The following is a 15,923-nucleotide window of genomic DNA, read 5'->3' as shown; positions in this document are numbered from 1 at the left end:
GCACTCGGAGAGCAACACATGGATAGAGCACTCGGTGTTCAGTGGTGCGTGTCTTCTGACCAGTTCCAGTTCAGAGTGCTTGTCAAAGAAAATCCATTTACCCGAAGAGGAGTCTTGTCCACGGTTGCCTCAGTATATGACCCGCTTGGGTTCGTGGCACCCTTCATCCTGGTTGGAAAGCAGATACTGCAGCAGATGTGTCGTGACAAGCTCAGTTGGGATGACCCCTTGCCTGATGACCTTCGACCCTTGTGGGAATAGTGGCTCAAAGACCTGAAAAACCTGGCTGGTGTGAAGATCCAGAGATGCTACACTCCACCAAGCTGCAACGTTCAGCACTATGAGCTCCACCATTTTTCGGACGCCAGTGTGTCAGGCTACGGAGAGTGCTCATACCTCAGAGCGGTCAGTACATCAGGTGAAGTCCACTGTACCTTAGTCATGGGAAAGTCAAGAGTCACCCCTTCTAAGGTCACGACCATACCAAGACTAGAGCTGTCAGCAGCAGTGGTAGCTGTCCGCATCAGTGACCTGCTCAAGAAAGAGCTCAAAGTAGAATGCCTACAAGAAGTATTTTGGACTGATTCTATGGTTGTACTTGGATACATCAGTAATGAAGCCAGAAGATTTCATGTGTTCGTAGCAAACCGTGTAGAACGCATCAAGCGAAGCACAGAGTCAGCGCAGTGGAGGTATGTGACTACTGAGGAGAACCCAGCAGATCACGCCTCAAGAGGTCTCACGGCAGAACAGCTTGTAGCCTCTAACTGGTTCACAGGCCCAGCCTTTCTGTGGCAGAAAGAGCTACCAAGTGGAGACGTAAAGGTGGGAGATATCTCAATTAGTGACCCAGAGCTCAAGAAGGCCCAGGTTCATGATACTCAGGCAAAGGAGGTGAGGTCGCTTTTAGATCGCCTACACAAGTTCTCAGACTGGTTAAGAGTGGTAAAAGCTATTGCCAGGCTCCAGCGCCGTGCAAAGGAGGTCAAAGGTCTCAAGCCGAAGTCCTGTGAAGCCAGCAGTCTAGAGGAAAGAAGAGAAGCAGAGATGACCATAATCAAGATGGTTCACCATGCAACCCTATCTCAAGAAGTCCAGTGCCTCCAGCATCACAAGGAGATAGGTTGCAAGTCCAAGTTGAACAAGCTAAGTCCATTCCTGGATAACAAAGGAATCATCAGAGTGGGAGGCCGCTTAACTCATGCTGCCCTACATCCACATGTGAAGCATCCAGCAGTTCTTACAAAGGACAGTCATGTGTCAGCATTGTTGGTCAAGCACTATCACGAGAGAGTGCACCATCAGGGCCGAGGAATGACTATGAACGAGCTCCGCTCAAATGGCATATGGATCCTTGGATGCAGCAAGACAGTGTCATCCCATATTTACAAGTGCAGGAAGTTCAGAAGAGGCACTGAACAACAAAAGATGGCAGACCTCCCGGAAGATAGGATGGACACTACTCCTCCGTTCACTTACTGCGGGATGGACTGCTTTGGACCATTCCACATCAAAGAAGGAAGGAAAGAGCTAAAGCGTTACGGGCTATTACTTACCTGCATGTGTTCTAGAGCAGTACACATAGAGATGCTTGATAGCATGACCACCGATGCCTTCATTAACGCTCTGCGCTCCTTCATCGCTATTCGGGGAATGGTACGGCAGATAAGATGTGATAGAGGGACAAACTTCGCTGGTGCAAGGCGTGAGTTTGATGAGGCATTGAGAGAGATGGATCAAGAGGAGCTCAAGGAACTGGGATGTGAGTTCATCATGAACACCCCAGCTTCAAGTCACATGGGTGGTGTCTGGGAAAGACAAATCCGCACCATCAGGAGTGTTTTGACGTCTATTCTAGAACAGTCAGCCAAACAACTTGACTGTTCCTCTCTACGAACATTCTTATACGAAGTCATGGCGATCGTGAATAGTCGACCTCTGACTACTGATAACCTGAATGATTCATCTAGTCCCGAGCCTTTGACACCGAACCACATACTGACCATGAAGTCTACGATTATATCCCCTCCTCCTGGAAAGTTCGTTAAGGAAGATATTTACATCCGCAAGAGATGGCGTCGGGTTCAACTCCTAGCCAACAACTTCTGGTCACGATGGAAGAAGGAGTACCTCTTAAATCTCCAGCACAGACAGAAGTGGGTCAAAGACTGCAGAAACGCGAAGGTTGATGACATCGTTCTACTAAAGGATGAGCTGACGCCGAGAAACCAGTGGAAGTTAGCTAAGATTATCGAAGTCTATCCCGGGAAGGATGAGAGGGTAAGGAAGCTCAAGCTGTTCATCGGCGACTCAACTCTGGATGTAATGGGAAGGCGCACCTCCAAGCCGGTTCACCTCGAGAGACCCATTCATAAAACAGTCACACTGTTGGAAGCAGACTGAAGACCACAGGGTATTAAGCCTACTCTGTTTATTAGTGACCAAATTTACTTTATTTGATGTTTTATATGCAGTATATGTCCTTAAGATGTTTAAGTAATCACAGGTGATTGGTGGGAGTGTAACTGCCGCACATTGGCAGTTTGTTTAGTTGGTTAACCTCCCGTTTTTGGTTCCTACTGGTTATAATGGCACTGGGGCGGAACTAATTGCCGCCGTCATATGTTTCCTACACGACACCTTTAAGCAACGTACCTAGCCAAACAGCGCGAAAGAAGCAGCACAATCAATAAGCTATAAATTAAAGTTAAAAGTAAAAGCACATAAGAAGAAGAAAAAACTATAAAGGACAAGCAATAAGATAAGATTCCCTCAAGTAGTAAGCAGTGGACGAGGTATGTTTATCATTTATTTATATCTAAGAAGAATGTGAACGTTTTTATTGTGTTGCTTTCAATTGCATGGTTGTGCGTGATAGTGATTTGCATACTATGTAAAGTTGTGAATATGTTTATGTAAGTTAAGTTTGTAAATGTGCAAGTTAATATTGAGCTGCGGGCTGTATGTGAGGTGTGTGTGAAGTGTTTTTTGGTGTAATGTAACACCTGTTGTGCTGCTGTAAAAACGGACATTTGCATATTGTGAATTTGTATTTATTTTCATTTATTTTTCTCTCTAAACCCAGTTCTCACGGGTTGGTTCGACCTGGAAATAAAACCCCGTTTTCTAACAAAGACCTCTGGCCTCGTGTGAACTACTTGGGAGCTACACATGCGTTCTTGATTGATTTCAATCAGGTTATCGCCAACAGTGAGAATCACTTAGGTCGGACATGGCCAACGGGAATATTTTAGGCCACTTGAATTCCAATTCACATGTGGGGGAAAAAAAAGAGGCTAAACTTATGTAGATGTTGAAATTAACTGCCCCTAGTAGTCTTTCTTAAATGTGAAGTTGGCATTTTCTTTTCTTATGGTGTATTTTATGTTCTTACTAACCAGCAACAAATGAATTCATTTATATTCAAATTATGTTTCTGGATTGGTATCCATTATTATCAATTTTATTTTCTTCTCTTCTATTCTTCTGCTTTACCGCGTCTCTCGTGCGTCTTCGCGTAGAGTCGGTAAACTTTGTCGGCATGTTTCTTTAAATATTGCCGCTGTAAAGGTTTATGGGATACCACTGCCTCCTTTCCTTTCGCAAAGGAAGCTCAGGATGCTAAAGCAGGGTTTCCTAAGCATTCTTAGAATTCGAACCACCTTTCCTCCAAGCCCTTCCGGGTCATCTCCATAGGAAAGGGAATTTCCTATGCAAAAAAGAGAATTCGTAGAGGCCCCCGGTCTCACATCAATGTACTATAGCTACTTTGGTTCAAACGGAAAATGTAGTTTGGTGTGAGACTGTTGTCCAAACTGTCCAGCAGAGGGAGCTGTCATACACCTTAATTAATGATGCAGGAATGTGTGTGTACTTACATTTTAAAATGTTCATGTGCTGGTCTAGTTTGTCTGCAAATAACTCTGCCTCCAGCAACAGGATTGGTCGAAACATATGAAGTGAAAGAAATGAAGGCCCAGTTCACCAGATCTGAGGTCAGCTGCTGTCAGATTTTGGATCATGAATGTATTGAGTGAACGAGGTCTGAGCTAAATATTAACCACCTGGAACTTGGTGCGTTTCCTGGAACTCAGAGGATGGCAGGACACGTGTTTACCTGGTCGATAAGACCCTGAACGCAGACCCTGAATCCAGAATTGACTGTAAAGGAAATAGGCCTATTTAAGTCACCATTTGAGGCATCAAATAAAATTAGCCAATCAAACACATCACAATCATTTATTTTATATATATGTATACACACAGTATATATCTATACATCTATATAGTGTATATATATATATATATATATATATATAGCTCTGGACTACCACCATCCAGGTTGCCCAGTCCCAAAGCTTTCTCTTATATCGGCTCAGGCTGCCTACTGTTAATACGTGTTTTCAGGTGGATAAGGTGCGATTTAAAAAAAAAAAAAGATAAATTATGTGGTATATTATATGTTATTCATGAACATTTTGGAAACAAAACATGCAATAGTTAAATCTCCCACACAGCAACAATCAAAGTAAATTTTCGTTCTAGTTTTTATTTTTTTCGCCTTACAATTTTACTACTTTTGTCTGGAAAATTCCTTAATATCAGTATTTCTGCCAGTAGAATTGGATTTTCAATTCAGAGATACTGTGAGAGAAACAGAGAGAGAACATTCAGTAGGTTAGACTGAGTTGTTTATAACCAATAAGCTTTAACAACAAATATAACTGAAAAAAGTCACTTACAAGTACAAAATGAACAAAATAACTAAAATAATAGTTGTAGCTTCCAGCAGAAACAGTTGCATGATTTTGGTTCATTAGAATAATTTTAAGTTTCATGAAAGAATAGTTTTAATAAGAATGACTCCACATTTAAATATATCATATATTTATCTGCATTTACTTTATTTTGAAATATGTTTACAAGCTTACCTGTTCATGTAATGTATAGCGGAACTATTGTTCTGGGGTGCAGAGGTTCATGCTGTAGTACCAGCATCGGAGCTTGCAGCGCATGCCGAGCCAATTGCCGCTCGTGGAGATAAGTGGTAACGTCTTTACATTTGTTAGTTCACCGAGAGACACAGGAGAGAAGTTGCCTCAGTGTTGCCTGTTTCACTTCCTTACAATTGTAATTATAAGTTGTTCTCTGTGATAATATTCTTATTTATGTAACTCTTGTATGATTTCTACGCCTTTATTTAGTTCTCACGGCATGTTTGATGGCATCGAGGATGACTCAGCTAATAAATGCCCGTAAACAAGAACGCCTTGTGTCCGTGACTGTTAACTGGAGGGAGCTACAATAGTAGTAAAAATCATTACAGATCATTAACAGTTGGCCACGTATCATGACTCTCTTTGCGCCTTTATTTCTAAAAGGCGACTAACGACACGTTATTGGGTTATTCATTCCCATGCTGCTGGCTACTCAGAGCAGGTACCGCGGTCCACGGCCCTCGTGCCAACAGCGTCGGGATCTCTCCCTCCCCTCGCGCCGTCCAGGCAGTCAGTGGGCGTGGCTTATGGGGAGGAGGACTCCGCACGAGCGGGAGGGTCAACGTCACCATAGTGATTCACTACAGCGGAACTCGCCCAGTGGGAGTTCAGTTGTACAACATCTATTTTAGATCCACCAATCTAAATGGAGTGACTTTTGACATGTGAACACACTTAATGCGTAATGTACGACAATAATGAACACAAGATGAGCTAGAGAAGAGAGCAGAGATAAGAGAGAGGAGAGGAGACGATGGAGAGAAGAGGAGAGAGGAGAGGATGGAGAGAGGTGAGCTGACCAGACAAAGTCACGGTACTCACACACATGGGGAGAATTTTTACATGCAGTCACTGTCACCTTTGTGTAACACATGACCTTTGTGTAATTGTGTAACACATGTTGGGTTGTTGTATATTGGAGATTAATTTACTGGGTCATCAACGACAAACTTTTACATTTCTTCAATGATTTAAAACGTTCCATCAATCTCGAAAATCATCATAATAAGGGTTTTAGAAATAAACTATTTTATTTTTTGTATTACACTTTTTTATTACAGAAACAGTATTTATACTGAACACCATTGGACTGGAATGTATCTATTCCCCTGAAATGATCCATTACAATGTAGGCAATGTAATGTAGGCCTAAAATTTGCCTTTTCTTTTTATTAAAATCACATTGAATTGTTTTGTTATTCAATATTCAGAAGTTAAAACCAATAGAAATGTTTAAAAAAAATCGAATTATTATTTATACATGTTAATCCTCTAAACATGTTCTACATAACTGCAACAAATTGTATATCTTTAAACGTGTAAAAGAAATAAAGGGAAATCACACACATAAATGGAGTGTAATATAACCCTTTATAAAGGGTTATATTACACAACTGCAGGGTTAATTGTTAAAGATATTCTCCTCGTTAAATGACAGCAGTATGACATTAATGCAGATATCTGAGATCTCAAATAGTAGAGATTCTAATTCTATTCTAATTCAGGAAACAACATTAGTTGTTTTGGTCGTTTGATTATTTTATTGTCAAACAAAGGTCCTAGTCTGTTTGATTGACAGGTGAGATGATCAGGGGGGCAGAGTTTATATCACCATCATATATATATATTTAATTTATGCAAGATGTTAAAATGTGGTTTACTTGCCAAAGTAGGATATTATATAGGCTACGTGGCAAAACGTTTAGCGATTTGGAGGTGGTTTACATTCTGCCTACTAGTGTCATTATTCTCCAAAATGTTCAGCGCTTTGCCTTTCATGTTGGACATAAATAGCCTCAAAACATTTAGATTTCAAGCCTTAACATATCCAGTCCACCTGGAGAGAGCGACAATAATGGGGAACCACTTCACAAGGAGTCGCCTGGTTTGCACAAACTAGTGGAATATTGACTCAAGTGGTGGCCTAGTAAGACTACTGACAAGCCTGAACATTGGAGACATTGCCGTTAAGACTGTCCTTGTGCTTTGGTGATTTGGTTAATATTACGATGCAAATGAGTTCATGATTTACTTAATACGTTTTTTTTGTGAATGATTCTTTTGTACAATTTGCTAAATGGAAACATTGTCTCCTTGTTTTTAAAGGTTTATATGCAAAATGTTTTCATGCAGTTGGACAATGTTGTCAAATGTAAAATAAAACCTATTTTGATACCACTTTTGACACGATTTTCGTCTTCCTTCTGAAAACTGAACATACCTATAGCTGCCAGAAGGGGCCGCCCTTACACTTCTGGGCCTCCCCATGTTTGTCGATGTAGGGTTGAGAAAACAACGTTGTAATTACTCAGTTAACAAATAATACGCGTGTGGTAAGCAAGGCTTGATCCACCGTTTGGCAAAATCCAAATAGCCACGATTTTTCTTTTGTCCTGTCCAAGATTCTGTTACCTTTAATTTCTTAGTTATATGCTGTCACATGTCTGAGCCAATAGATGGCAGTGTGAGCTAAATAATGCAGTTCTGACCACTAAAGTGATGAACGGAAAAAGGACTGTTTGGATGAAGGAATTCCCCTTTTTTTTTGTATTTACACAGTTACTGAAACACATTGGTTTTCAAAGTAAACTATATATGGTAAATATGGAAAATGGATGCTAAAAATGTGAAGACAAAGTAAAATGAGGAGTCCCGAACTGAGGGCAGCACAGAAGGGAGCGGATGTTGTCTACTTTCGTTTTGAAGGAGATGAAGCTGTTGCACCGCTGCTGCGTGTTGTCTGAGTGTGGGGGGGGGGGGGGGGGGGGGGGGGTCTGAGGTTTGAGGAGATGATTTACGGTTGAGAAAAGCTGCTTGGAGTTACCAGGGCTGTGGTTGATTATGTGGGGGTAGAACCGGGACCGCGTGTCACTGAGGGACTTGCTGCAGGCCGTCGGATGTTCCCGCTAGGCTAGTTTGTGGACAGCCAGTCCCCGTTGTCTCCAGCAGTCGTAGCTCCCTGGTGTACCAGGGGGCTGAGCATGTGAAGGTGACGGTTCTGGGCTTGGCTGGGGCATGGCGCTCCAGGAGGGTGCAGAGGGATGAATTGTAGAGATCCACAGATTCAGTGACTGAAATGGGGGGTAGGGGCTGTAGTCATGCTGACTGGGTTGATGTTTTTAAGGTGCCTGAAACTGATTTGTCCGATGGGCTTATTGAGGGGGGACAGGGTGGGTAGTGTTACGTATTTTAAGCACATAAGCTGCCCCCACATAGCCACAAGGAAGCAAGATCGAACACACAAGCTGCATTACCTCCACATAGCCACAAGGACGCAGGATCGAACATATAATCTGTAATTACTATACATAGCCACAAGGGGAGCAGGACCGACATATAAGCTGCAATGACTACTCCAGCCACAGATGGCAGCACCTTTAGACAGGTGAGGAGCCAATACGGCACATAGGCCACGCCTACCTCACATAGGCCACGCCTACTTCACATAGGCCCCGCCTACTTGATACAAACGGGGAGTGGGAGTCTGATGAGTTCAGAGACATATGGCAGAGCCGTTGAGAGCCCCGGGGAAAGCCCCCCCGGGGCTGGGAGATAGCGCTGCGGTATCTCTCTCCACGCGTGTTAAATACTATTCCCTCCTTTTGATTCATAGTTACCATACCGAAATACTTTAACAAGTAAAGTGAGTTAGAAGCGACCCGAATTGAAGTACCTTCTTCAAGAACACAACGGTAGCTCCATTGAGATGGCCTTGTGGTCGGACACGCCCGGATCGTGCACCGAGAGATGGCTGACCAGACACATCAAGCTCCTCTGTCGCTGCTTCCTCTTCTGCTCTCCCGTGCCGCTCTGTTCTTCCTCTGCCCTCCCCGGATCATGACCGGATGCATCGGCTCTTACTCACCCCCCCCACCCCGACCTGGCCTGGTTGTTGGGTTCGGGTTCTTCTATTGGTCTTGTCAAAGGAGAGTGCTCCTCTGGTGCCCCCGTAGTGTGTGGGTGGGTGCAGCCGTCCTGGTGTGCACCGATTGGTCATTCCACGTTCCAACTGCTGTGAGACGGGCCGGTTCCCCGACTCAGCGACAGGGCCTTCTTCTGATGCTTTGTCTGCTGTGCTCGTCAGAGACACATGTACTGGAGGCCCTCATTCAGGCTCAGATGAAAGCCGTGGAGGGCAGCAAAAGAATCCAAAGGTTCCCGGTGAATGGCAGGTATTTACTGAACAGAATCCCATTACGCCAGAAGAGAACAACTGGCATGGCACACACACACACACACACACATAAGCACACACACTCACTCACACACACACACACACACTCATACACACACCCACCCATCAACACACATATCCGGCTCACACACACATCTGGCACAGAGACCCCACTACTTCCTGTCTGGGACCGGAAGTACGCATGATCAAAAGTAGTGAAAGGGAAAGTATGTGATTTACTGCTCACATATGGTCCTCCTCCTCTCCACCTCCTCTGGCCTCTCATTGTTAGATCCACCGCTTGCAACATCTTCAACTAAAAGTAAAGTCTAAAGATCTATGTTCTAAACATGCCAACAGAGAGGAGAGGGGAGAGGAGAGGAGAAGAGTTTAGGAAAGAGGAGAGAGGATGGAGAGGAGAAGAGAGGAGAAGAGAGCTGACAAGACAAAGTCACAGTATCATACACATGGGGAGTATCTTTACGTGTAGTCACTGTGACCTTTGTGTAATTGGGAAACAGATGTTGGGTTGTTGTATATTGGAGATTAATTTACTGGTTTATCAACTACAAACTTTTACATTTCTTCAATAATTTAAAACGTACCATCAATCTCAAAATCATCAAAATAAGGGTTTTAGAAATAAACTATTTTATTTTTTGTATTACACTTTTTTATTACAGAAACAGTATTTATACTGAACACCATTGGACTGGAATGTATCTATTCCCCTGAAATGATCCATTACAATGTAGGTAATGTTGGCCTACACATTACAAAATTTGCCTTTTCTTTTTATTAAAAACAAAAGTGTAGGAACATTGAATTGTTTTGTTATTCAATATTCAGAAGTTAAAACCAATAGAAATGTTAAAAAAATCGAATTATTATTTATACATGTTAATCCTCTAAACATGTTCTACATAACTGCAACAAATTGTATATCTTTAAACGTGTAAAAGAAATAAAGGGAAAACACACACATAAATGGAGTGTAATATAACCCTTTATAAAGGGTTATGTTAGACAACTGCAGGGTTCATTCTTAAAGATATTCTCCTCGTTAAATGACAGCAGTATGACATTAATGCAGACATCTGAGATCTCAAATAGTAGAGATTCTAATTCTATTGTAATTCAGGAAACAACATTAGTTGTTTTGGTCGTTTGATTGTTTTATTATCAAACAAAGGTCCTAGTCTGTTTGATTGACAGGTGAGATGATCAGGGGGGCAGAGTTTCTACCTTCTTCATGATACCATGGATCGAGGATTGGATAGAGAGGCTCAGTAAAGGTGCAGCCAGTAGCAGAGTAGATATGAACTCTGGCTTCCACATCATAGAAGGAGACCAGACCCTCATCATAATCAACAAACACCCCCACCTTCTGGAGCTCAGCTCTCAGAGGGAGACGGACATCAGGGTTATCAATGAATACCAACCCATCCTCTTCGTAGTAAAGAGTCCAGTAACCCGTCTCAGGGGTCCACTCTGTCTTACCTTTTCTGTCGATGGACTCTCTGGCCACTCCTAACCACCATGCAGTCTTGTCTTTAACCTGGACCTCAAAGTAAAATCTCCCTGAGGAAAAGCTCTGCCTCGTGAGAACAAATGTATACTCTGTAAATCTCTTAGGGTTGTCTGGGAGTTCCTTCTCTTCATCTCCATAATGTACTTGTTTCCCATCCTCAGACAGGATGAGCGTGGGATGAGCTGTATCAGGATCCAGAGTCACATCTACTTCATACTGCTGGACCATTTTCAGTTCAGCATCACGCAGCTTCTTCATCTCCATGTTAAGTGTCTCCTCCAGCTGATCCAGGGATCTCGTCAAGGTCTCTATGTATGACGGAGGACGGACCTCCACCGTGGTCCAGTCCCTGGTGGGTGGAGGATCCTTCAGGGATCTGAAGGTCTGGAGGAATTGGAGGTGGTCTTCAGTGTGTGAGAGCCGCTTCACCTCTGAGCTTCTATCGGTCAGATCTTCTATTTCCTGCTCCAGCTCTTTGATGAGGTCTTCAGCTCGTTTCACTGTGGATTTCAGTTTCTCTTGAACCGTTTGGTTGAATTCCTCCTGGCCCTTTTCAACACAGCCTATCAGAGCAGCGAAGACCTGCCCACCATGGGCTATCTCTCTGTCTGCGTCTTTGTTGCTCAGTTCCACTGTGTCTTTGATCTCCTTAATCTTTTGTTTTCTCTCCTGGATCATTTGCTGAACGTCAGTCTCCGTCTTCCCCAGCTGGGCCGTCTTCACTTCATATTCCTCCTTTAGAGGTACAACAGGATGGGACTTGTGGTCACCCTCTGTGCAGAACTGACACACACACACCTGTTCAGTCTGGCAGAAGAGCTCCAGAAGTCGGTCGTGTTTCTTACACATCCTGTCTTCCAGACGGTCCATAGGCTCGACCAGCCGATGTTTCTTTAGGCCAGCGACTCTCTGATGTGGCTCCAGGTGGGTTTGGCAGTAAGAGGTAAAACACATTAGGCAGGACTTCACGGCCTTCTGCTGGGTCCCAGTACAGACGTCACAGGGAACTTCTGCTGGTTCAACACAAGGCTGCTCTTTTACTCGTACGGTTGTTCTAAACTGAGCTGCCAGCTCTGATAAGAAGGTATTGACCTGTATATCAGGTCTTTTATGGAAAATCTCGTTGCAAACAGGACATTTGTACTGGACTTGTTCATCCCAGAACGGTGTAATACAGGTTCTGCAGAAGTTGTGTCCACATGCGGTGGTAACTGGACTGTTGAACACATCCAGACAGATGGAACATAAAAAGTTCTCTTCAGACCACCAAGTGTTAGCACAGGCCATTCCTAGACACAGACGACAAGGTTTATGTATTGAGCAATTATCGATTTCTAATTCCATAACGGGAAGAGAGGTTTTAACTTTCTCAAAGTTGTGCTGTTTTACTTACCTTGTTCTTACTGTCAGACTTTTTGTTCCAAAATGCGTTTTATTTTTCTCCTGAAAGGGAGAACAGCTTCGACGTCTGTTGTTTTGGTTTCTATAAATGTTAAGTTTCGTTTCCTCAATATACCTTCCTCTCCTCTCCTCCCCTAACACATGGCTCCTCCCCTAACACCTGGCTCCTCACCTAACACCTGGCTCCTCCCCTAACACCTGGCCCCTCCCCTAACACCTGGCTCCTCCCCTAACACCTGCCTCCTCCCCTAACACATGGCTCCTCCCCTAACACCTGGCTCCTCACCTAACACCTGGCTCCTCCCCTAACACCTGGCCCCTCCCCTAACACCTGGCTCCTCCCCTAACACCTGCCTCCTCCCCTAACACCTGCCTCCTCGCCCACGGTAAATGGCTGCACTGCATTCATGCACTGTGTCGGCCTCTTCAAATGCGTTGATGTGTCTTCTCCTCTTTCTGGAGTTAAAAGAGAGCCGGAGCAAAACGAGAGACATTGGGGGGATTTAGTGGGGGTTTGCGACTGTAACCGTGATGATTAAACGGTGTTGATCTCTCCGGGTTTCCGGGGCTTCCCCGAATACTTTTTATCTAACCCCAAACCGATTTTCAACAGAAACAGACTAGCAGAATAGCTGTTTTTTTGGCGCTACGCTGCTGTAGGAACTCTCCCCGATGTGCACGCGCACAGCATACGAGCAGCAGAGCTGAGAGCAGCAGACAGCGATACAGTCTGTGATACAGATACAGCCCCGTTTGAAGTACTAGTTCACCCCCTGCTGCTAAAAGTGGGTCTCTCACGCAGACACACACGCACACACACACACACACACACACACACACACACACACACACACACACACACACACACACACACACACACACACACACACACACAACTCACTTCAAACTATAGATATTTCCCATGCGCTGTTACCATCATAACCATTCGATTATATACGTGCTTTATTAGTCATAATTCAAAATATTCTGTTGTCTCCAGAGGACTGAGCTGGTCCACCAAGCCACCGGTGAGTGGAGGAAGAGCCGGCGGGAGGGACTGAAGGCTGGGCCAACGCCAGGGGGCAGGACACCAGAGACCTGCTGGGATCCAAGGGGCTGGAAGGACCCCCCAGGGTGTGCTGCTAGGATAACCAACAGAGAGCTCTGGAGAAATATCTGCTCAGTTTAGAGGATTTAGACTGAAGAAACAGGAAGGATCGTCGGCTGAACACACGAGAACATTCAGTTGGTTCGACTGAGTTGTTTATTACCAATATGCTTTAACAACGAATACAACTAAACAAGTAGCCTACATAATAAACAGAATTACTAAAATTATAGTGGTAAGCCTATCAAACATTACAGATCGTAAAAAGTTGTGCACGTATCATTGACTCTTTGCGCCTTTATTTCCTAAAGGCGACTAACGACACACTTGGCGACTTATTCACACCATCAGGGAGGTGAAACACATATAAACGTGTGATGGAGTTATTCATTCCCATGCTGCTGGCTGCTCTGAGTTATCGCGGTGCACGGCTCTCGTGCCAACAGCGTCGGGATCTCTCCCTCCCCTCGCGCCGTCCAGGCAGTCAGTGGGCGTGGCTTATGGGGAGGAGGACTCCGCACGAGCGGGAGCGTCAACGTCACCATAGTGATTCACTACAGCGGAACTCCCCCAGTGGGAGTTCAGTTGTACTCCTTTAATTAAAACGAGGGAGGTCATTTAAGATCAAACACAGAGCTGTGTGTTAGACTCTCACTGTTACCAAGGCGACCAGAGGGCGCCGAACCTGCGTTGAGTTTTACTAATTAGCTCACCTGCCGCAGCTCGCGCGCCAAGTGGTTTTCTTAATTGGTTAATTGGTTGCATCTGATGCATTTCACTTAAGAGGGAACCGGACACTACGTTGGTGTCCTCCACTGTTTGGCAGTGTACCGTCTCCCAAACATCCAGACTTTTTGAAGTAAAGAGGAGCATCTCATCTGGACCTAATGTGAGTAGAAATGTGTAGCAAAGCACAACTGCTTTGACCTGTATGTTGAATATAAATCACTGATAATTTGTGAAGGAAATCGGGGATTGTGGTGGTTTAACTCTGATGTTGAACTGCGGGACAGTGCCCAAGTTTGGGGACAATAATGAGTAAACTGTTCCTTCCTTCAAAGGTCTATCATGGATATTTAACTGCAGTTCTGTGAGTATCCCAACTTAACCATGAAGATGAATTGCGAACTGTAAGTCATTAGTTTCTCATTACTCTTGGGCACATTGATGTATTTTGGCTTCCTGGTGAGTTAAACCATTAGCTTAAGGTTGATCTTAGTAAGGATGTTTTATTGGTTCATGGGTTACCTAGGTGTTTGGTTTATGTTGGTTTTAATGGTTTGTTAAAATGGTTACAGGTTCTAAGTTATTGTTGTAAGCTGGAGTAATGGGTTGGGTTCTGATGTCTTCAGTCTTCTTTCCAGCTACCCTCCTGAGCTCTGCATCTTCATCACATGAGTGTTGCTTTACTGATGAGGGTGTGGTCTGAGTGAGCAGAGGTGCATACTGGGATACAGAGCTGTCTGAAGTCTACAGGTCTGTGGACACGCTCCCTCAGGGGAAACCGAGTGTCTGAGAAACCGTTGTGACGTCAGTTACATGGACTAGAATGTTCTTTAAGATGGAGACAGGGATTCAGAAGGAGAAACACCAGGGGGAGATGAGGGGGCTCCTCATCTCAATGACTAAAACACAACTTCAGTCTGACAGAGAACCATGGAACACATTCAACAGTCCCCTCCAGGCATCGTGACTCCTCAGGAACAGTTTCATTTCCAAGAAGGTCTTATACGTGTGTGTGTGTGTGTGTGTGTGTGTGTGTGTCCCACTCACACCTGGCATGGGGTTCTACGTGTGTGTCCTGCTTTGACAGTGATAATGTTTAGACGGGGGTCTGTGTGGTTGGCCAGGGATATTGGAATGGTCAACTAAATCATCCCTGATGGACGGCCACACGTTTACTTGAGGCCTCCAGTAGACATGAAGAGTACGGAGCAACGCTCCGGAGAAACATACAACACACTGGGCAGGGAGGAGAGTATCCAAATCAAGTGTAAAAGGATGCAAGCGGCGTGTTCAGATAAGTGACTTCAAACTAGGACTACACCAATCAGGATCAATGGAGGATGGACACCTAAAGGCATTCCACAAGGAGAGTCTGAAGTTGGAAAGGGACCTCAATGGATATTCAAGATGACCTCAGTGAGGCGGCTCTTCCTACCTGGCTGGATTGACAGACAGCCCTGTGGATCTTGTCTTGCTCTCAGTTGCACGTCTTCGCTGAACTGTATTTGTTTCGTACAGGACTAGCTGAACGATTGGTTCCCTTAAATCAGAACCAACCTGGGAACTCCAACTAGTGCGCTCTTCAAGCTGAAGTTGTGCTCTTCAGCTGAGGAGGTAAGGAAACCTTCACTGGGGCTTCACGGTGTATAGAGGAGGACGTTTCAAAGTGTTCCATGGTACTCTGATGAAGACCGTTGCTGTGTTCCACTGGCTGAGAGGAAGAACCCTCACATCTTCCTCTTGGCCTTTCTCCTCTGAGAATCCTGGCGCCATCTTGAAAAATATTCCAGCTCATGTAAATGATGTCACGACAGATTCTCAAACACTTGATTTCTCCTGAGGGGTGTGTCTATAGACCTGAAGACTTCAGACAGCACTGTATCCCAGCATGCATCTCTGCTCACTCAGACCACACCCTCATGAGTAGGATGCAACACTCTTGCGATGGAGATGTAGAGTTTTATAAGCAACGAGGGAGCAGACAAA

At 44.4% G+C, this 15,923-nt stretch overlaps 1 protein-coding gene across 1 annotated transcript; it reads right to left on the bottom strand.

The window, feature by feature from the left end:
- Positions 1-9,827: 9,827 nt before the first annotated feature.
- On the bottom strand, positions 9,828-12,188 carry LOC307070418 (E3 ubiquitin-protein ligase TRIM39-like). Its single transcript, XM_079728872.1, has 2 exons — positions 12,096-12,188; positions 9,828-11,991 (listed from the first exon to the last, which is right to left on the bottom strand). Exon 2 carries the CDS (start codon positions 11,987-11,989, stop codon positions 10,367-10,369), a length of 1,623 nt encoding a protein of 540 aa, XP_079584998.1. The 5' UTR covers positions 11,990-11,991; positions 12,096-12,188; the 3' UTR covers positions 9,828-10,366.
- Positions 12,189-15,923: the final 3,735 nt, after the last annotated feature.

Source organism: Pollachius pollachius (genome assembly GCF_949987615.1).
Source record: "Pollachius pollachius genome assembly, chromosome: 2".
In the NCBI taxonomy this organism is placed as follows: domain Eukaryota; kingdom Metazoa; phylum Chordata; class Actinopteri; order Gadiformes; family Gadidae; genus Pollachius; species Pollachius pollachius.
The sequence above is the reverse complement of the archived record's forward strand: the minus strand, read 5'-3'. Positions and strand labels throughout refer to the sequence as shown.